Source organism: Phyllobates terribilis, unplaced genomic scaffold (assembly GCF_046119375.1).
Source record: "Phyllobates terribilis strain yellow unplaced genomic scaffold, ASM4611937v1 Scaffold_5__5_contigs__length_657084704, whole genome shotgun sequence".
Lineage (NCBI taxonomy): Eukaryota > Metazoa > Chordata > Amphibia > Anura > Dendrobatidae > Phyllobates > Phyllobates terribilis.
Genome location: NW_027362765.1, coordinates 119860211 through 119881412, shown reverse-complemented (window position 1 = coordinate 119881412; position 21202 = coordinate 119860211). Strand labels below are relative to the sequence as shown.

Below are 21202 nucleotides of genomic sequence, written 5' to 3'. Positions count from 1 at the left end.
TCACAGTTATTCAGGTTCCTCAGGTAGCACTATACAGCTGACAATCTCCCATGCCGCGCTGCGTTCACCAGGCAGGGGTTCAGCACTCCCTCAATTATCTCAAGAGCACTTAACGGGACCCCTCTCTGTATGTTCCTTTCTTAGTCGACTTCCCACGCTGGGTCTCTCTCTCCTGCCCTGCGCCCCGCCATACAAAGTCCCGATCGAGTACCTGGAGATCCCTCTTGGTAACTTGAAGTTCCCGGACCTTGATTGGTGCCCTTTTCAGCGGCTTAGGTGTGGATGTGGCAACTGCACCTTGAAAGTGCAGAAGCCTCCGGTTTTCTAGCTGAGACCTAAAGTAACTCGGCTAGTCCAGGGACCGGTTCCCTTCTTGCGGCCTGATCCCTCTACCGCCTGGCAGATTCGGGTGTACGGGTGCCGTCCTGCACTCATCGTTCCCCCTGGGATCCCTTCAGTTCCTGGAGCCTTCCTCCCTTGCTCCCACTCCTCTCTCAGTCTTGGGCATGACAGGCCAAGCCTGTCTCCCGAGCAGAGCTCCTGAAGAGCCTCTGCTCCCTCCACTTCTCCTCCTTTGACTCACTCTTCAGCTCCTTCCAAAAAGATGGCTTCCCTATATATATATATATATATATATATATATATATATATATATCTATCTATATCTATATCTTCAAGTGCTCCCCTGTTCTGCGTCCTCCACCCACACCCACTACTTGGTTCCCCCTCACTTTTGGTTCCCCCCACTCCAGCCGGGGACGGGGCCAGCAGAAAGCAGTGCACAATGCCCTTCCAGCCGGTCTGGAGTAGTGTAGTGTTGAGTGCAGGTGTTAGGGTCCCGGGCAGCACTCCATACATACCTGAGAGGAGATGCCACACCTCTGGGTGAGGTGCAGTACCTCTGTGGCGACTGAACCCACAGGGGCGCCACACAGCCATAACCCAAATTGATTCTTTAGGACGTGAAAGTGAAATGAAAATCCAGTGACTTTACTTTCTTACTGGACAGAACCAAGGGACTATAGAGATGGCCGTCAGTGCAATGGACCAGACCCAGGGACCATAACTTACTAAGATGCAATGGCGGATGTTGGTAGGCAAAACAAACATGGCATCTATAACAACTCCAGGACAGAGGTGTAATAATTTATTGAACATAGGTAAATAAATAGTTGACAACACAATATAACTAATGCAGGAAGCCTAGGATGTTCTTCGGGTACGTAGAATATGTTCTGGTTAAGTAAATGTACTCTACTGGGGCAACTAATATATGTGGAGCTGAGCCGATATTAGCACAGTCAGTGATTGCACCATGATATAATGATGCTCATCCATCTGCGGTGTGTAGCTGGATGACCCACAGAATAGCGGTCACTTTATAAGCAGATAATATCATCATGTGATGACCAAATCCTATAACTAATAGCAGGCATCAGTTTATAGAATGGGATGAGCATGACTAACAAAAACACACAAGGACACAGTGTCCTAAAAATTAATTAAATTAATTTCATACTGGCGACAAATTTGGAATTGTTCGTATGAACGAGTTGCTCTCTACCCCATATATCTGGACATCTGCACTTCAGGGCCAAGTGATAAAATTATAATAATAAACCATGTGATCTCAGTTAAGGTTAAACCACATGACAAAGTGGACTTCTATTACAAACCTGTAGTCACTCAATGTGCTACTTTTGTGCATCAGCGATTCGGCATTTGTTGGGAAAATCCATGTGATAAAAACGCTTGTAGGTTAAACTAATATTACATTTTCATAACAGGCCTCTATGTAATATGTATATAACCTTGGTAATGTGGCTTGATATTATTGCAAAATGAAAGTGTAGTGTGCGTAAGTTTGTGGTGATGGGGTACATAACCTTAGACTTAAACACATTTATAATTAAAATAAGTTAATAAGTAAAAGAGACAAACAGATATTTGGAAATAAATAGTGTTTGCCCTTAGTGAATGCCTGCGATCACAGAGTGTGGAATCGAGGTCCTGGAATGACCGTGATATCGCCGTATGGATCGCTCTGTGTCATCTGGATGGCAGACTGTTTCTTTAGCATCAAGAAACTGTAGAATTTGGTTGACACCTGTTTCCGCTTGTCGTTGCTACAGAGATTGTGAAAACTGAAGGTGCCTTCACCGGACTGGTTCAGGTTCTGCGCAACAAAGGAAATGGAATAATTGTTACACCGGACTCTTCACTTGTTCTAAAATCGAACTCGTTAGCAATGCTATGTTCTGTATTACTGCTATATTATCTGTCCATGGAAAAAGCTATGTTTTCCCTATAGGGACAAGATCAATTACAATTGAGGTTTGGCTTGCACTAGAACATAAGGGCCATACAAGTCTCCTACTTGTCTCATTGCTCATAGTTCTTACTCGCAGGCCATGGAGGAGGTTTTGTGTTCGTTTGTTCCAATGCTGCTCATCAACGTTTTGGACTTGATGTGTCAGTCCCTGAGAAAATAACAACAAGGAAAATAGCCACCGATAAAGCAATATTGAATACTAATTTAAGGTGATTTCACACTGCGGCTTTTTATTCAGTACTTAGGCCAAATGCCAGAAGAGATTCCAGAAGGAAGAAGTGTACGTCCTTCCTAAGATTCCCCATTCCTTGAATTCTCTTCTGGCTTTGGCAGTGGCTACTTTTTTTTTTTTTACCAAAGAACTCTGAGTATAAAGCCACCTTAATACTCGTGTTTCCACACTATTGAGTTTCCAGAATAATAATTTAGATTAATCTTTGGTCCCCAATACTTACACTAAGTTCTTCATCCAGACATCCTTGAGAATTACCCAACAAATCATCAACATACTCCTATAACAACGCAGACAGGTTAGTAACACGGTTAGTAATCAGAAGTTGGGGCTAGGTAGGTAGGTAATGATCCCAGTGCTCACTATGGTAGTAGCTTTCACCACCTTACATGTGTAACCAATGCAAAAAGCAAAACAGTGAATAGTGTTTTATCTCTGACCCCCAGCACCATGCCTAGAGGGATTCATACTAGTATTCTCCAGTGGTCAGATGTGTTGATGATTATGCACAGAACCAAGTCTTTACCTCGTGCACAGAGTGGTCCGTATCACTTGGTGCTTGATTATAATCTTTTGAGTCTAGCTCTGTATATAAAGGCTCTTCAGCAATGGAGGAGCTGACATCGGATACTTTGGCTACCTCCGGCTGCGGTAAGTCTATGGACACAGATAAGCGCAAAGAAGTAAAATTATGATTTTATAGGTACACAATCTTAAAAAGGGTTGTCCCAAGAACAAAGTACTTTTGAATCAATAGATCTTAGAATAAAAATAATTTCCACATTATTATGGGTATTGGTGGCCCGGACAGATGAGGAAAGTATCTGGCATGTCCGAATTCGGACTACCAATCCTTTGCTCTCCAGCGATAATCCACTGCCAGAGATGTCCGACAGCGGCTCTGTAATAGAGAATACAGGAATGTTCAGCAGAGCGAGTGCTCCTGTGTATGGGAGAGTGGGGTGAGATATCTTCAGGCCGAACAATCTGCTGACATATAAAGTATATATGGGTGCTATAGTTTTATAAAAATCCCTTTTTACATATTAAAACTTGCACGTAACAACAACCGTAGAGCCTGCCATATTACTTACTCCAACCCTAACAAGGTACATCAAAATAGAAAAGCATGTGCTTTTTGATTAAATAAACACGCCGCATGTTTGGATACTACTATTTTTCAGTGCTGCGTTTTCTAAAGTGTTTTCTATTTGGATTGTTTGTCCCTGTACCAGGACAGAGTGGCTCTGCACCTGCACTTTATATATGACCCCTGGATGCGCTGCTATTCTAAGACGCAGTGGCGTTTTATCTGCAGTCATACCCATCTCTTCTTGCTCATGGCGAGGTGTTTCAGTTGCAGACTCTGTCGGTTCTTCCTGCAATGGTCTGGAGATATCCATCTTCTGGATTCGTGAAAAAAGCTGTATGGAGTTGTATACATAACAGTGTCAGTTTCACCTTACACAGCAGAGGTGTTCACTCATAGCAAACAATGGCTACTTGTACAAGAACAGTAAGAAATAAGTACAGAAGTACAGATTATTTACAGTACAGACCAAAAGTTTGGACACACCTTCTCATTTAAAGATTTTTCTGTATTTTCATGACTATGAAAATTGTACATTCGCACTGAAGGCATCAAAACTATGAATTAACACATGTGGAATTATATACTTAACAAAAAAGTGTGAAACAACTGAAAATATGTCTTATATTCTAGGTTCTTCAAAGTAGCCACCTTTTGCTTTGATGACTGCTTTGCACACTCTTGGCATTCTCTTGATGAGCTTCAAGAGGTAGTCACCGGAAATGGTTTTCACTTCACAGGTGTGCCCTGTCAGGTTTAATAAGTGGGATTTCTTGCCTTATAAATGGGGTTGGGACCATCAGTTGTGTTGTGCAGAAGTCTGGTGGATACACAGCTGATAGTCCTACTGAATAGACTGTTAGAATTTGTATTATGGCAAGAAAAAAGCAGCTAAGTAAAGAAAAACGAGTGGCCATCATTACTTTAAGAAATGAAGGTCAGTCAGTCCGAAAAATTGGGCAAACTTTGAAAGTGTCCCCAAGTGCAGTTGCAAAAACCATCAAGAACTACAAAGAAACTGGCTCACATGAGGACCGCCCCAGGAAAGGAAGGCCAAGAGTCACCTCTGCTTCTGAGGATAAGTTTATCCGAGTCACCAGCCTCAGAAATCGCAGGTTAACAGCAGCTCAGATTAGAGACCAGGTCAATGCCACACAGAGTTCTAGCAGCAGACACATCTCTACAACAACTGTTAAGAGGAGACTTTGTGCAGCAGGCCTTCATGGTAAAATAGCTTCTAGGAAACCACTGCTAAGGACAGGCAACAAGCAGAAGAGACTTGTTTGGGCTAAAGAACACAAGGAATGGACATTAGACCAGTGGAAATCTGTGTTTTGGTCTGATGAGTCCAAATTTGAGATCTTTGGTTCCAACCACCGTGTCTTTGTGCGACGCAGAAAAGGTGAACGGATGGACTCTACATGCCTGGTTCCCACCGTGAAGCATGGAGGAGGAGGTGTGATGGTGTGGGGGTGCTTTGCTGGTGACATTGTTGGGGATTTATTCAAAATTGAAGGTATACTGAACCAGCATGGCTACCACAGCATCTTGCAGCGGCATGTTATTCCAACCGGTTTGCGTTTAGTTGGACCATCATTTATTTTTCAACAGGACAATGACCCCAAACACACCTCCAGGCTGTGTAAGGGCTTTTGACCAAGAAGGAGAGTGATGGGGTGCTATGCCAGATGACCTGGCCTCCACAGTCACCAGACCTGAACCCAATAGAGATAGTTTGGGGTGGGCTGGACCGCAGAGTGAAGGCAAAAGGGCCAAAAAGTGCTAAGCATCTCTGGGAACTCCTTCAAGATTGTTGGAAGACCATTTCCGGTGATTACCTCTTGAAGCTCATCAAGAGAATGCCAAGAGTGTGCAAAGCAGTCATCAAAGCAAAAGGTGGCTACTTTGTAGAACCTAGAATATAAGACATGTTTTCAGTTGCTTCACACTTTTTTGTTAAGTATATAATTCCACATGTGTTAATTCATAGTTTTGATGCCTTCAGTGTGAATGTACAATTTTCATAGTCATGAAAATACAGAAAAATCTTTTAAATGAGAAGGTGTGTTCAAACTTTGTCTGTACTGTACATTACTGTTACAATACTCACATAAACCCACATACACACTAGTTTGCTTTATCCTTATATTTATTATGCTTGCTTACATAGCACCATCATATTCTGCAGGGCTTTGCAGACATTTTTCATCACTGTGCCCATTGGACTCACAATCTAAATACTCTAGAATTATGAATTATGTATTTGGAGTCTGGGAGAAAAGTGGAGAACCCAGAGGAAACCCACGAAAACAGGGGAAGAGCATACAGATGACTTGCAGATGTAGTTGTTGGAGGGATTTGGATCAAGAACCCCAGCAAGTAACAGTGCTAAACAAGCAGCCACCGAGTTACCTTCTGCGCAATAATTTACATGTGAACATGGCATTATTTGGAGCGCACACCCTACAGAAGATAATATGTACATTATTAAGGTATATATTAACAGCTACATTGATAGAAACTATACATATCCAGGATGTTTGCCATTGATGATATACAGATGTTACTTTAGTTACCTGGGATATTCCTCTGTCTTGTTGGCTCTTGGGCTCTAATCGTTGCACACAGGCCGCCTGCTCTTGATACTCTGCTGCCCTTGTCGTCCACTAAGTGTCTGCTTTAGTTACCAACAGTTTTATTCCTGTTGTGGTCTCCTTCCCCCATTTAAAGGTAATCTGCCAGTAGATTTTTGCTATGTAATCTGAGAGCAGAATGATGTAGAGGCAGAGACCCTGATTTCAGAAATGTGTCAAGTACTGGGCTGTTTGCTGCAGTTTTGACAGAATCCCTGTTTTCTCTGCTGTAGATGTAGCAGTTCTCTGAATGCTGTATAACCCCGCCCCCACCACTGATTACACAGGAAGCTGCCACACTGTGCATAGGCAAAAAGCTGCCAATCAGTAGTGGGGGCGGAGTTTCACAGATTACAGTCTTTTAATTTAGTGTGCACAACATGCTAATATTTATGGTCTTACTATGGGGGCTGTGATGATACAGCGTAAAATCTTAATTAGCCAGACTATTAGATTTGTTAATCCAAGAGAAATACCTTAATGTGTTTTATTAGAGATTGCTGGCTGTGTTTTATTAATGTTCTGCTTACTTGTCAGTTTATGTACACTAATTTAACTTGTAAAGTGTCCAGCATTCCAATAATCTCATGAGCCTCTAACCATTGTTCAAAAAATCGTGTAGGCCCGTTGTGTAAGTGTTGAAAGAAGATCCGGCGGAGCCTTCACCAAAGGGAGTCTCACATGTAGACCCAGGTGATGAGGTCACAGGAGAAAGATACCTCCACTAATGCACACTTAGCTTTGGGGGAGGAGGGTGAGAGAAGTTCGGCCATTCAGGGGGCTGAGCCCAGAGAAGAAGAAGGGACGTGTTTTTGTAGCACTCATACTTGGGACAGAGAATCAAGGAGCATCAGAAAGACTTTACAAGGAGAATGAGAGACATCCTTCAAGACAGTAGATGGATTGCATGGCATTACCCAAAGAGACACAGATTTGTATTCTACATGGTTCTAGCCTAAGGGTGCAGCCCTGACTGGAAAGATACAGATCTGCTCCATTTGACCAGCAGAAAGACATGGATACATTTTGGGGAGACCAGGGTTGGGACGAAGAAGGCATCTGGCCCCATGGATATGTTGTTTGGGGTTACCAGGAGGGACCCACCGGTCGGCTGCAACCCCCAGAGACATTTGGAGAAGCCAGATTGAGACCACCGGTCATCTGGCCCCATGGAAACTCTCGGAGATGCCAGGGTGGGACCCTCGGGTCTCCTGGCCTTGTACCTCGATGGACTGCTAGCTTCCTAAGCTTGCCGCTACCTTCTCTCTGTGGGGGCCCGCCAGAAGCAGGGGGCCACTGGTTGCAGACTTCTAGGGCCGACTACCTCAAAGTCGCAGCTGTTCTATACCAGGCGGGCAGAGAAGGTAAGGTGAGGCTGTGTAATGTTATAAAATCTTGGGTATTTGCTGGGACTGTTCTGTGTTTATGTCTACTTTGTGGTTCAATAAAGTATAGCCACACTGTTTTACCATCACCCTGTGTTGTCTGAGTAGCGTTACACCCACGGAAAACCCCGGGTCTTCACAGGGGCACTGCTGACAGTACCATAATGCAGAGTAGTTTAAAGACATGAAACCCAGAGAATCCTGAGAGCCACTTCCACTTGGTAAAGATTATAAAAATCAGTACTAAATAAAAAAGCTCATATCTCTGGAAAAGTATAGCGGATTTATAGAAAAAAAGTGAATAATCTGGAGAAAAATTAGAGCAAAAACTGGCCACTTTTGTACCTATAACCATGATAGACATTTCTATAAACTTGCGTTCCATATAGTGTTTATTTATGGCAGTGCCCCATTATAACCTGAATACATATTAATTTGGAACTCATTTTCAGTTGTTTTTTCTTTTATGCTGGAAGATATTCATTTTTAATAGAAGTACATCCTTTACTGGGGAATGTGCTGCCTGCAAATGATGAGGGGGGCAAATGATCATAAGGAAAAGACCCTTACTGAAATGTGTTGCATGCAAAAATATTTAGATTTGAGAGTCCTCAGTGGTCGATACCTTTTAATGGTTACCTGAAAAGATGGTAACAAATTGCAAGCTTTCAAGACTACTCAGTAGTATGCCTGATGAAGAGACATGAGTAGTCTCTAAATCTTGCAATTTGTTACCATATTTTCAGTTATTATTATTATAGCGCCATTTATTCCATGGCGCTTTACATGTGAAAAAAGGGGTATACATACAAAAACAATTACAATGATCTTTAAGAAAATGTGAAGGTGACTGGTACAGGAGGAGAGAGGACCCTGCCCGCGAGGACTCACAATCTACAAGGGATGGGTGAGGATACAGTAGGTGAGGGTAGAGCTGGTCTTGCATCGGTATGGTGGAGCGGTGGTTACTGCAGGTTGTAGGTTTGTCGGAAGAGGTGGGTCTTCAGGTTCCTTTTGAAGGTTTCCACGGTAGGCGAGGGTCTGATATGTTGGGGTAGAGAGTTCCAGAGAAAGGGAGGATGCACAGGAGAAATCTTGTATGCGATTGTGGGAAGAGGAGATAAGAGGGGAGTAGAGAAGGAGATCTTGTGAGGATCGGAGGTTGCTTGCAAGTAAGTCCCGGGAGACTAGGTCACAGATGTATGGAGGAGACAGGTTGTGGATGGCTTTGTCTGCCGTGTTTAGGATTTTGAACTGAAGTCTCTGGGTAAGGGAGAGCCAGTGAAGGGATTGGCAGAGAGGAGAGACCGGGGAATAGCGGGGGGATAGGTGGAATAGTCAGGCAGCAGAGTTTAGGATAGACTGGAGGAGTCCGAGAGTTTTAGAAGGGAGGCCACAGAGCAGGAGGTTGCAGTAGTTAAGGCGGGAGATGATGAGGGAGTGCACTAGTGTTTTTGCAAATTTGTGGTTGAGGAATGTGCGGATCCGAGAGATATTTTTGGATATGTGGTTAGAGGAGAGAGGTCAGATGGTGGGGATGAATGAGATGGTGGAAAGATGATGCCATTAAAAAAGGTATCAACCACTGAGAACACTCAAATCTAAATATTTTTCTATCTACAGACTAACACGGTACAAAGACATATTTTTCCTGTTGCATGCAAAAGTGATTCACGCAAATATCATGTAGTTATTGTGACAAGAATGAAATCAGGCAAACAAAGTGTTGTACTATGGCTGCTGGAAAAAAACATTTCCATTATAGAACATTAAATTAAACACATCACACTGGGGAATAAAGTGTAAATGGAAAGCCCTTGAGATACGGCAGTAAATAATGGTCAGATAAATACAGGACCACACAAAACCACTATTCCTCCCATTCTTTATACTGTATTGTAAAGCTCTATACATTCAGAGGAGTTCCTTGACATATCATGAATACAGCAGAGAAGAGGAAGAGATATTTTTGCTCTTCAGACAGCGTGAAAAACTATAGTGATTTGAAAGCAGCTTTTTTTGCTCCCTGTATATATCTCTTATATAAAAGTGTTGTGCAGTGGCCTCAGGAGAATCATATAAAAGTTTTATGCATAATCTAACTATAGAGCTACTTCTGTCATGCTGCAAAAAGTCAAAAGAATAAAATGAAGTTGCAAAAAGACCTAAGGATAGGTACTTGCGGACTCATTATCTATAAGACTGCCTGAAAAAAGATGAGCTTTGTACTCGGCTATCTCTGGCAGTCCCTTTCTTGGGATCGGTCAGGGTTCTCATTGATTGGACCCCTATAAATTCACAACTTCAAATGTAGGGGAATAAGAGAATTTTTTGGACTTACTGTAAATTCCCTTTCTCGTACCCATCTCTGGGGACACAGGAAACAATAGTTGTATGTTGCTGCCACCAGGAGGCTGACACTAAGAATTACAACCCTAAAAAAAATAAGTTGTCTCTTTCTCAGCAGGCTACAACCCACATACTGGCATCCAAGCTATTCAGTTAGTGGAAAAAATTACAAATACACACATGCCCAGTGGGGCAACAGGAAAAAAAAAAGGGTATGGCAAGTTCAAAAATCCTCTTTTCTCGAGCAACTCATTGGGGAACACAGGCATAGACTACGTCTGTGTGTCCGTCTCAAGTAGGCGTACACACCAGAAAATGATGCACAACAGAGCACACGTTCGCTCTGCCGGCACCACTATGGTCCAGTTTTGTGGGGGGTTTGGACGCAAGACCTGACGGGACCAATGAACGGGTGCCATAAAGACAACTAAGATAGCTACTAGCAAGTTTTAAAGCAATACCAAGACCCAGGTGTAAGTCTTGGTATTGCTTAAATAGACCTAGGAAGTTCATTACATGGCAGCGCGCAGGGCTACCTGCAAAGCCTGACATGGAGCACAAGAAAATCAAACGGACAGGGGCATGTGCACAACATGTGGTCAATCCAGGGAAGGACACACTTGACCCATTGGGAAATCAGGCCCTGCTGCATAGGTCTGGTGTGCAACTGAGAAAATGGAATTGCCTCGATGGCCACCACCATCTTGCCTAGGATGGTCATACAGAAGCTGAGAGGAAGAGGAGAAGGGCGGCTCAGGGATTGGATGCTGGTTTGCAAATTCAACATTTTGTTCTTCGGAAGGAAAACTTTAGCTTGGACGTGTAGAACAGCATTCTCCGGAAGATGATGCGCTGAGACGGAATCAGAGACGACTTTGATTGATTGACAATTCAACTGAAGCAAGCAAAGGTCAATTCTCCCTTCTGCTTGTTTTTGCAGTGTGGAAGGAAAATGAACCTGGAAGAATCTGGCAAAAACTCAGGGGAACATGCAATCTTCATGCAGATGCTCCAAGGATATTGGCCAGTTTTAAACATAGGACCACAGTAAGAGCAATGGAAAAAAAAAACCTTAAATGTTGGGAGCAGAGGCTGCTTACCAGTAACAGGTCAGCATGGATTATGGGCTGACTGGGGTGAGAAAGCAGCCACTGCACGCCTCCGATCTGCTTCCAATCCATGAGGAGCTGAGTTGGGGGAGCAATTTCCAAAGTTGTGACGGTGTCAGATGTATCCTTCAGCTGCTCCTGCATGCGAATGCTTGGGATCTCCTTTAAATCATCCACCATTAACTTACGCTTCCTTTTCCTCCGTTTTTTCTTTTCTAATACTTAAACATGAAGAAAGATCTTTAGAAAGCATTTGGTGTAATTTAATTTCTTACTTTACTGCATTGCAGAAAAAATGGTCAGATGAGAATGTGATCGCCATGAATACTGGGATTTCGAGTAAAATGTGTGGTCGGGTAAATGATAGATTTCCAGTCACACTGTGTGAACATGAGTGTTTACATTCCATAGCCTTATTACCCTAAGGCCATGTTCACACGTTCAGTATTTTATATCTGTATTTGTAAGCCAAAACCAGGAGTGGAACAATCAGAGGAAAAGTATAGTAAATACAGAAGTTGTGACGTGTTTCTATCACTCACTCCTGGTTTTGGCTTACAATACTGATGTAAAATACTGACCAAATGCTGAACATGTGAACATGGCCTAATAATGTGTAGTACAGAGATTATGGTAGGAATTTACTAATAATGGGACTTAATGTGCCACTTCTAAGTGTGGTTGACTACACTGTGCCAAATTTATTAGGAGGCACTCACATTTTAATAAGTTTGGAGCAACTTTTGGCTCCAGAATAACAAATCTATGCCTGTTATAAACAGATGCACCACAATTTATGCCAACATGTTGCGTAAATTAGGGTAAATCTGTCAACACAAGAGATTTGCCTTCATTAGCTTAACCACAACAATTTATACCCTATCATATCACTAGTAAGGAAGCACAAAAAAGTTACTTTTTTTGTGTGAATGTTCATTTGCAACAAAATTTGTGATTTTTTTTTTACAACTATAATTTGGCATATATCAGAAAGTAAATTCCCACCTATGGGGGAATTTACTGAGACTGGTGTTTTATGTGAAGCCCACTGGAGTAAGTTGCCCTAAATTTATAAAGAGGCAGTCACTTCTCTATAAATTTGCCATATCTTGGGCCACAAGCTGTAATTCTAGGGGCAAACACAGACAGAGGAGGGTCCCTGTGCAAGAACAGTATATGGGCCCTTTGCAGTACAATAACGGAGACGTTTTTTCATGGCTGGAAACTGGAAGTGACCCTCTTACCTCTTGAGTTCCTGTTGCACCAATGGTATGTCCGCCCCTGTGTAATTTTACAGAAATTAAAGCTTCCACACCCCCATACACATTGGACCAATGTCGGCCGAACTTGTCAATATCCAATTTAGTGTTGGGAGAAATATTGATCCGGGAGTTCTAATTTTGGACTCTCCCGGAGATGAGTTGGCGATGGCTCTCTCATAGAGAACGGTGTAGCGTTCGGCCGGACAAGAACTGCGGCTAATGGGGAGCAGTTAGAGATGATTGCTGGTGGACAGCCATCTAATGTGTATGGTGGTCTTTACAATATGATTTACATTAATTTATATCCTAAATTAATAAAATCTGTCAGGCCGTGATTCACCTTCTAACCACTCTTAGAAATTTGGTGAGAATGGTAATTAACGTTTCTCCATGCGCTTATTGTTCAATGTTGATTTTAGATCGTACTTTTAAAGCATAGTAAACAAATCACATAATGCATGACAGCTTATGCTTTTTTATTCACACTAGTCTGTACCTGAATCATCGACAGGCTCCAGGACAAAGCCAATTTCTTCATTAGAGACCAGGGTGGTGGTGTTTGCAGCTGCAGCATCTTCTAAAGGTGACTCGAGGGTTTCATCCAAATGATCTGCATGAAGATATTGTTAATGAACCATTTTTTTTTCTACAGAGCAACAACAGACCTGAGGTAGTCATCGATCTGTGAATATGAAGGAAAATCAGAATCAGAATGGAGCGCTTTCATCTAGGAGCTATTCCATTACACTGATGTGTTCTTGGAGATTATTGCTTTAACTTTTAACTTCCATAAAATGTAAAACCGTTCTGTTTCTTCTCCGCTCTGGAGCCTTCATTAGACGCATACACAGAGTGCGGCACTAAGGACATATCCGGGTGCTAGAATAATTCCTAAATGAAAGAGTTTCCATATTGATCCTGATTTTTCTTTATTTGGTACAGGAATCTTCTCCATTTTGGCTCCACTGGTGGAAATCCAAGTAAGGGACCCCAGTGTAAACCATGTTCACACAATGTTTTTTTTTCAGCCAGAAAAAAAATCTACTTCTTTAATGGTACATGATTTTTGGCACAGTTTTGTAAGAAAGCTTTTTTTTTTTTTTTTCAGGGTAATTTTTGATACATTTTTAATATTGGGTGTACCAATAAGGTGTATTTTTGTAGTGTTTCCATTGCAAAAATGTAAACAAAAACCTCCATGAAAACTGCAGAAAAAAACAAAACAAAACTTCTTTTGTGGTAATTTAAATATGCTAAAGAATTGATATGATGCTTTTTCTAATAAGTGTTAATAAAAGCATGAAAAAAAGGCAATATGTACACCACAAGTGTCTTTTCACATTTAAATAAATGGCAAGCTTGTTAGTAAAAGATATTAAGTGAATTTTATGAGTTAGGCAGAATTTGAGTCAAAAATGGCAAAAAATTCAGAGTGAATATAGCCCATCTATGTTCATACATAGAGTTTTTTTGGATTAAAAGTTCTCCTCAAAAAGGCTTGAGAATTATTCATAAGCACTTTTATGGGAAACCAACTTTGCCGGTCATATGAGGATTTTTTTTTTTCCTGAAGAAGTTTTGAAAAATGCCTACTGGAAGAAAAAAAAAGTGCATGTCCCTTTTTTGAAGCGAATCCTGAAGGAAACCTCTCCAAACTAGACACTCTCAAATCAAAAGGCTGCAAAGAATGCTAAAAAACAAAACAAAACTCTTCAAAACAAGTTGAGGAAACGTTTTGGGACTCCAAAAACATTCCTTAAAATGGAGCGTTTCTTGATTGAAATACTTGTGGCTTTGAACACCTCAAAAAACTTCAAGTGAACACAGCCTAAACATATGTGCGCACGATGTCTTTTCCAGGTTGGCGCCATGTTTTTTAGAGAAAGATGCTTTTTCCTGAAGTGTTATAGTTTCATAGTTTTTAAGGTTGAAAGTAGACTTAAGTCCATCGAGTTTAACCTTCACCCTAACATGTAGATCCAGAGGAAGACAAACACCCCATAAGGCAGATGCTAATTGCCCCATATTAGGGGAAAAATTAATTCCCAACTTCATATACGGCAATCAGACTAGTTCCCTGGATCAATGCCCCATAACGAAATCTAGTGTCCATAACCTGTAACGTTATATTTTTCAAGAAAATCAACAAGGCCCTCCTTGTACTTTTGCAGTGACTCAACCATTGTCTTTTTTAGCTTTTTTTTTTTTTCGCTAAGTTTTTTGCTGCTGCTTTTTTTTTTTTTTTTAACATTTTTCCAGTTTTTGTGAGGTCTTTTTTTATTGTAAAGTACAGAACGGAAAACGCAAAGAATGGTCAGCTCACTTCTTTAACCACTTTACCCCCGAAGGTGGTTTGCACGTTAATGACCAGGCCAATTTTTACAATTCTGACCACTGTCACTTTATGAGGTAATAACTCTGGAACGCTTCAACGGATCCCCCTGATTCTGAGATTATGTCACGAAAAACATTGTACTTCACGATAGTGGTAACATTTCTTGGATATAAATTGCGTTTATTTGTGAAAAAAAATCAGAAATTTGGCAAACATTTTGAAAATTTCGCAATTTTTAAACTTTGAATTTTTATGCCCTTAAATCAGAGAGATATGTCACAAAATAGTTAATAAATAACATTTTCCACTTTACATCAGCACTTTTGGAACTAAAAAATTTTTTTGTTAGGAAGTCATAAGGGTTAAAAGTTGACCAGAGATTTCTCATTTTTCCAACAAAATCAACCATTTTTTTTTAGGGACCAAATCACATTTGAAGTGACTTTGAGGGGCCTTTATGACAGAAAATACCCAAAAGTGACACCATTCTAAAAACTGCACCCCTCAAGGTGCTCAAAACCACATTCAAGAAGTTTATTAACCCTTCAGGTTCTTCACATGAATTTTTGGAAGGTGTAAGAAAAAAAAATTAACATTTAACTTTTATCACAAAAATGTTACTTTAGACCCAAATTTTTTTATTTTCGCAACAATAACAGGAAAAAAATGGACCCCAAAATTTGTTGCGCAATTCCTTCTAAGCACGCAGATACCCCATATGTGGGAGAAAACCACTGTTTGGGCGCACGGCAGGGTTCGGAAGGGAAGGGGCGCCATTTGACTTTTTGAATGTAAAATTTGCTTGAATAATTAGCGGACGCCATGTTGCATTTGGAGTGCCCCTGATCTGCCTAAACAGTGGAAACACCCCACAAGTGACACCATTTTGGAAACTACACCCCTCAAGGATTTTATCAATGGGTATAGTGAACATTTTGAACCCAGAGGTACGACACAGAATTTGATAACATTAGGTCATCATATTGAATACGTCGTCATTAGTCTTGAGCAAGTGCTCGCTACTTAAGTTTGCGTTGGGTACTCGGGTATGCACCATGGTGCTTGAGTGACATGCTTGAGTCCCTACCCTGCATGTTTCACAGTTGTTAGACACCAAAAAAAAAAAACCACACGGGGATCGCTCGGACATGGCAGGCAATCCCCGCAAGTTTTTTTTGGCCGCGAAGCATATGGGTCGGAGACTCAAACATGTCAGTAGAGCACCCGCGATATTCGGTGCATACCCGAGTACCCGACGCAAACTCAAGTAGCAAGCATTCGCGCACAGCACTAGTCGTCAAATCGTCATCATTATTCTTTTTCTTTACTTTTGAAAAAATCACAGCCCTAACCCTAGCACAGCCCTAACCCTAGAGTTTATTTTTTACGCCGTTCCTCATGCGATATAAGTGATTAGACGACTTTATTCTTCGGGTCTGTGCAATCTTTTTGCGGGACAAGATGACGTTTTCAACCGTACCATTTTTATTTACATTCGTCTTTTTGATCACATTTTATTCCATTTTTTGTTTGGCGGTATGATGATAAAGCATCATTTTTTGCTTTGTTTTTTGTTTACCGTGCTCACTATAGGGGTTAACTAGTGGGACAGTTTTATAGGTCAGGTTGTTCCGGATAAGACTATAACCAAATATGTGTGTGTACTTTTATTGTTTTTTTTCATAATATTTAATTTATGGGTACAGTATATTTTTAGGTTTTTTTTTTTCACTTTCTGACACTTTATTAATTTTTACACTTTGTCCCACTATGGGACTTTCATTTTTTGCAGGCTGATCACTTGTATAGCATAGAGATGCAGCAGTAGCATCTTTGTGCTATACAGGCTCTCAGCCTGCATGCAGAAGTTACTTTGCTCACGCACTATCAAATTTACTTCCTGGTGTTTAGTGACCCAGATGTCGTCATGACGACGACATTGGGTCACCATGACAACCACCGGGACTCGGCACAGACAGCGCGGGACGCTGGTGAGCAGGTAAGAAAGCGTCGCTTACCTCCTCTTGCTCCCGGAATGCTGCGATCGACTTCCATAGCAGCATTTCGGGGGTCAATGTGCTGGGAGCGGTGTGGGACAGCTCCTGGCAGATAGCACCGGGTGTCAGCTGTGAGAATCAGCCGGAGCATACTAATATGTATGTGGTCCAATAGGCCCAGGGCACAGATACGTATTAGTACACCCCACGTCAGAAAGGGGTTAAACTGCATGACGTCTTTGTAAACCCGAATATGTTAAATAAACGCTCAAAAGACTGAACATAAGAACAAAAAGAGGATTTTTGGCACTCATAAAATCCCTTTCTCACAGCCTTCATTGGGAGATACAGGAAACCATGGGTGTATATGCTGCTGTCACTGAGAAATACACTTAAAGAAAAAAAAAGTCGGCTCCTCCTCAGCAGCCTATACCCTACTACTGGCACAAATTTTTTGGACCATAAGACGCACCTAGGTTTTAGAGGAGGAAAATAGGGGAAAAAAATGTAAGCAAACAATGTGCACTGTTGTGGGGGGGGGGGGGGGGTAGTCTGCTGCTGACACTGTTATAGGGGTAATGTACCCCAATTCTATACTAATATACCCCATCCTGTTATACACACTGCTCAAAAAAATAAAGGGAACACTCAAATAACACATCCTAGATCTGAATGAATTAAATATTCTCATTGAATACTTTGTTCTGTACAAAGTTGAATGTGCTGACAACAAAATCACACAAAAATCATCAATGGAAATCAAATTTATTAACCAATGGAGGCCTGGATTTGGAGTCACCCCCAAAATTAAAGTGGAAAAACACACAACAAGCTGATCCAACTTTGATGTAATGTCCTTAAAGAAAGTCAAAATGAGTCTCAGTATTGTGTGTGGCCTCCACGTGCCTGTATGACCTCCCTACAATGCCTGGGCATGCTCCTGATGAGGTTGCAGGTGGTCTCCTGTGGGATCTCCTCCCAGACCTGGACTAAAGCATCCGCCAACTCCTGGACAGTCTGTGGTGCAACGTGACGTTGGTGGATGGAGTGAGACATGATGTCCCAGATGTGCTCAATCGGATTCAGGTCTGGTGGACGGGCGGGCCAGTCCATAGCTTCAATGCCTTCATCTTGCAGGAACTACTGACACACTCCAGCCACATGAGGTCTGGCATTGTCCTGCATTAGGAGGAACCCAGGGCCAACCGCACCAGCATATGGTCTCACAAGGGGTCTGAAGATGTCTTCTCGGTACCTAATGGCAGTCAGGCTACCTCTGGCGAGCACATGGAGGGCTGTGCGGCCCTCCAAAGAAATGCCACCCCACACCATTACTGACCCACTGCCAAACCGGTCATGCCGAAGGATGTTGCAGGCAGCAGATCGCTCTCCATGGCGTCTCTAGACTCTGTCACGTCTGTCACATGTGCTCAGTGTGAACCTGCTTTCATCTGTGAAGAGCACAGGGCGCCAGTGGCAACTTTGCCAATCCTGGTGTTCTGTGGCAAATGCCAAGCGTCCTACACTGTGTTGGGCTGTGAGCACAACCCCCATCTGTGGATGTCGGGCCCTCATACCACCCTCATGGAGTCGGTTTCTAACCATTTGAGCAGACACATGCACATTTGTGGCCTGCTGGAGGTCATTTTGCAGGGTTCTGGCAGTGCTCCTCCTTGTACAAAGGCGGAGGTAGTGGTCCTGCTGCTGGGTTGTTGCCCTCCTACACCCCCTCCACGTCTCCTGGTGTATTGGCCTGTCCCCTGGTAGCGCCTTCAGCCTCTGGACACTACGCTGACAAACACAGCAAACCTTCTTGCCACAGCTCGCATTGATGTGCCATCCTGGATGAGCTGCATTACCTGAGCAACTTCTGTGGGTTGTAGAGTCTGTCTCATGCTACTACGAGTGTGAATGCACAACCAACATTCAAAAGTGACCAAAACATCAGCCAGAAAGCATTGGTACTGAGATGTGGTCTGTGGTCCCCACCTGCAGAACCACTCCTTTATTGAGTGTGTCTTGATAATTGCCAATAATTTCCATCTATTGTCTATTCCATTTGCACAACAGCATGTGAAATTGACTGTCAATCAGTGTCGCTTCCTTAGTGGACAGTTTGATTTCACAGAAGTTTGATTTACTTGGAGTTATATTCTGTTGTTTAAGTGTTCCTTTATTTTTTTGAGCAGTGTATATGTCCCCCTATCCTGGTATACATGGCCCCCTCATCCCCAACCTGGTATACATGGCCCCCTCATCCCCAACCTGGTATACATGGCCCCCTCATCCCCAACCTGGTATACATGGCCCCCATCCTAATCCTGGTATGCATCATCCCCTCATCCCCATCCTGGTATATATGTCCGCCTTATACCCATCCTGGTAAACCCCAGTTTGCATGGCCCCCTCATACCCATCCTGGTATATATGTCCGCCTTATACCCATCCTGGTAAACCCCAGTTTGCATGGCCCCCTCATACCCATCCTGGTATGCATGGCCCCCTCATACCCATCCTGGTATGCATGGCCCCCTCATACCCATCCTGGTATGCATGGCCCCCTCATACCCATCCTGGTATGCATGGCCCCCTCATACCCATCCTGGTATGCATGGCCCCCTCATACCCATCCTCATCCTGGTATGCATGGCCCCCTCATCACTGCACACATGAAAAAAAAACAAAAAAACAATTCTACTCACCTTCCTTCCTTCTGCTCAAGTGCTGCATCCTGTTCTGATGCCAGCAGCTGATCTCAGCCTGTAAGCAGCACATGACGTCACTGCCATGCACCCTCACATGCTGAGGTCAGCTGCTGGAATAGCCACTGCTCCCCACGCCGGGACTATGGGCGTGGAGAGGAGTGAATATTAGTTTTCTTTAATAGCCGGCACACTGTTAGCCGTGGCTCGGCGATCAAGTGTGCCCGCTGTTAAAGAAAATTATTATTCACTTTTTCCCACGCCCATGGGAGTGAAGAGGAGTTAATATTCATTCTAGTAGCGGGCACACGTGATCGCCCACCCGCAGCAGGACCCGCGGCTGACACTGCGCGCTAATAAAGAAAATGAATATTTACTCCTCTCCACTCTCATGGATGTGGAGTTAATATTCATTTTCTTTAACAGCGGGCACACGTGACAGCTGCAGCAGCGCTACTGCCTGTGACCCGCTCCTCTGCCGCCAACTGTGTATTATCCGGACTTTAAGATGCACCCCCTGCTTTTCTAAAAAAAAAAATTGGAGGAAAAAAGTGCGTCTTATAGTCCAACAAATACAGTACTCAGTTAATGAGAAAGCAGTATTAAAAGCAATATAAAAGGAACAGAAAAAAAACAAAAAAAAAAAACTCATCCAAACTAGAAGGGTGGGTGCCGTGTCCCCCGATGATTGTTACAAGAAAGATATTTTATGGTGAGTACCAAAAACACTAAATTACTTACCGGTAATGTGATTTTCCTGAGCCCATGACAGCACCACAACGAGGGAGGGGATCCGTCCTTCCAGGACAGGAAACCTACAGAATAAAAGGGCACCGCCTCTCCACCACCTCAGTTGTTTACAGAGCATGAGAGGACACTACTTAATAGTTCTATATCCCATGATTTTTCCTTCTACACACCACGTGAATCAAACACCACGAAGGAAATGAAGTGATCAACTTCTACCAGTGATGGGAGGGAATATAAGGGTGCTGTCATGGGCTCAGGAAAATCACATTACCAGTAAGTAATTTAGTGTTTTCCTATCACCCATGACAGCACCACAACGAGAGATTTACAGAGAAAAAACGTTAAAGTTAGGATGCGACCATAGCCTGTAGAACAGTTTTCCTAAAGGAAAGGACAGCAGAAGATCCCAGATCATGCTTATAATGTCTATAGAAGGTGCAAGGTGAAGACTTAATCGCAACCTTACAAAATGCTTGATGGGGACATCCGCCTTTTTATTGTTCTGCCATGGATTTCCCGGATTAGGACAGAAAGTAAGGTGCACAATTTCCCGACTTCTATGGAAATTGGCAGCCATCTTCAGAAGATAGGGTAGCTCCGGAACCGGCCCATCTTCTAGGATCTGTATAAACAAAGGATTAACCGACAAAGCTTGAATGTCACTAACTTACCATGGTGAAGTCAGGGCCACCGGGATAATAGCCTTTAATGTTAAGACCCTGAATCCATGGGTTCAAACGAAGGCTTGTTAGAGCCGTAAGCACTGGACTCAGGTCCCAGGGTGCCATCTTTGGACTCAAAATGGGCCTAGATCCAAAACTCACTTTCACATTCCTTGCTTATTCAATGCAGGTTGGACACTGTTCCAGTAGTCTACGGCTAAAAAGGTCCACTTGCAGTTCTCTTCCTCTTTATATGAGGTGCTGTTAAAGATAAAAGGTGAGACATCGCCATCTGAACTGATTAGAGATAAGTGTCATTAGGGATCTTGGCAGAGTTCCTCCATAATGGTTTACGTAAGGAAAA

At 42.7% G+C, this 21202-nt stretch overlaps 1 protein-coding gene across 1 annotated transcript in view; it reads right to left on the bottom strand.

Moving 5' to 3' along the window:
- Nucleotides 1-1221: 1221 nt before the first annotated feature.
- RAD21L1 (RAD21 cohesin complex component like 1) overlaps nt 1222-21202 on the bottom strand; it is a 47509-nt gene continuing 27528 nt past the window's right edge. Inside the window, exons 8-13 of the mRNA XM_073681034.1 lie at nt 12889-13002; nt 11122-11351; nt 3889-3988; nt 3091-3221; nt 2403-2480; nt 1222-2176 (exon numbers count right to left, since the gene is read on the bottom strand). Of these exons, the coding sequence (XP_073537135.1) occupies nt 1988-2176; nt 2403-2480; nt 3091-3221; nt 3889-3988; nt 11122-11351; nt 12889-13002 (842 nt within the window). The 3' untranslated portion in view covers nt 1222-1987. The remainder of the gene's footprint in view (nt 2177-2402; nt 2481-3090; nt 3222-3888; nt 3989-11121; nt 11352-12888; nt 13003-21202) is intronic.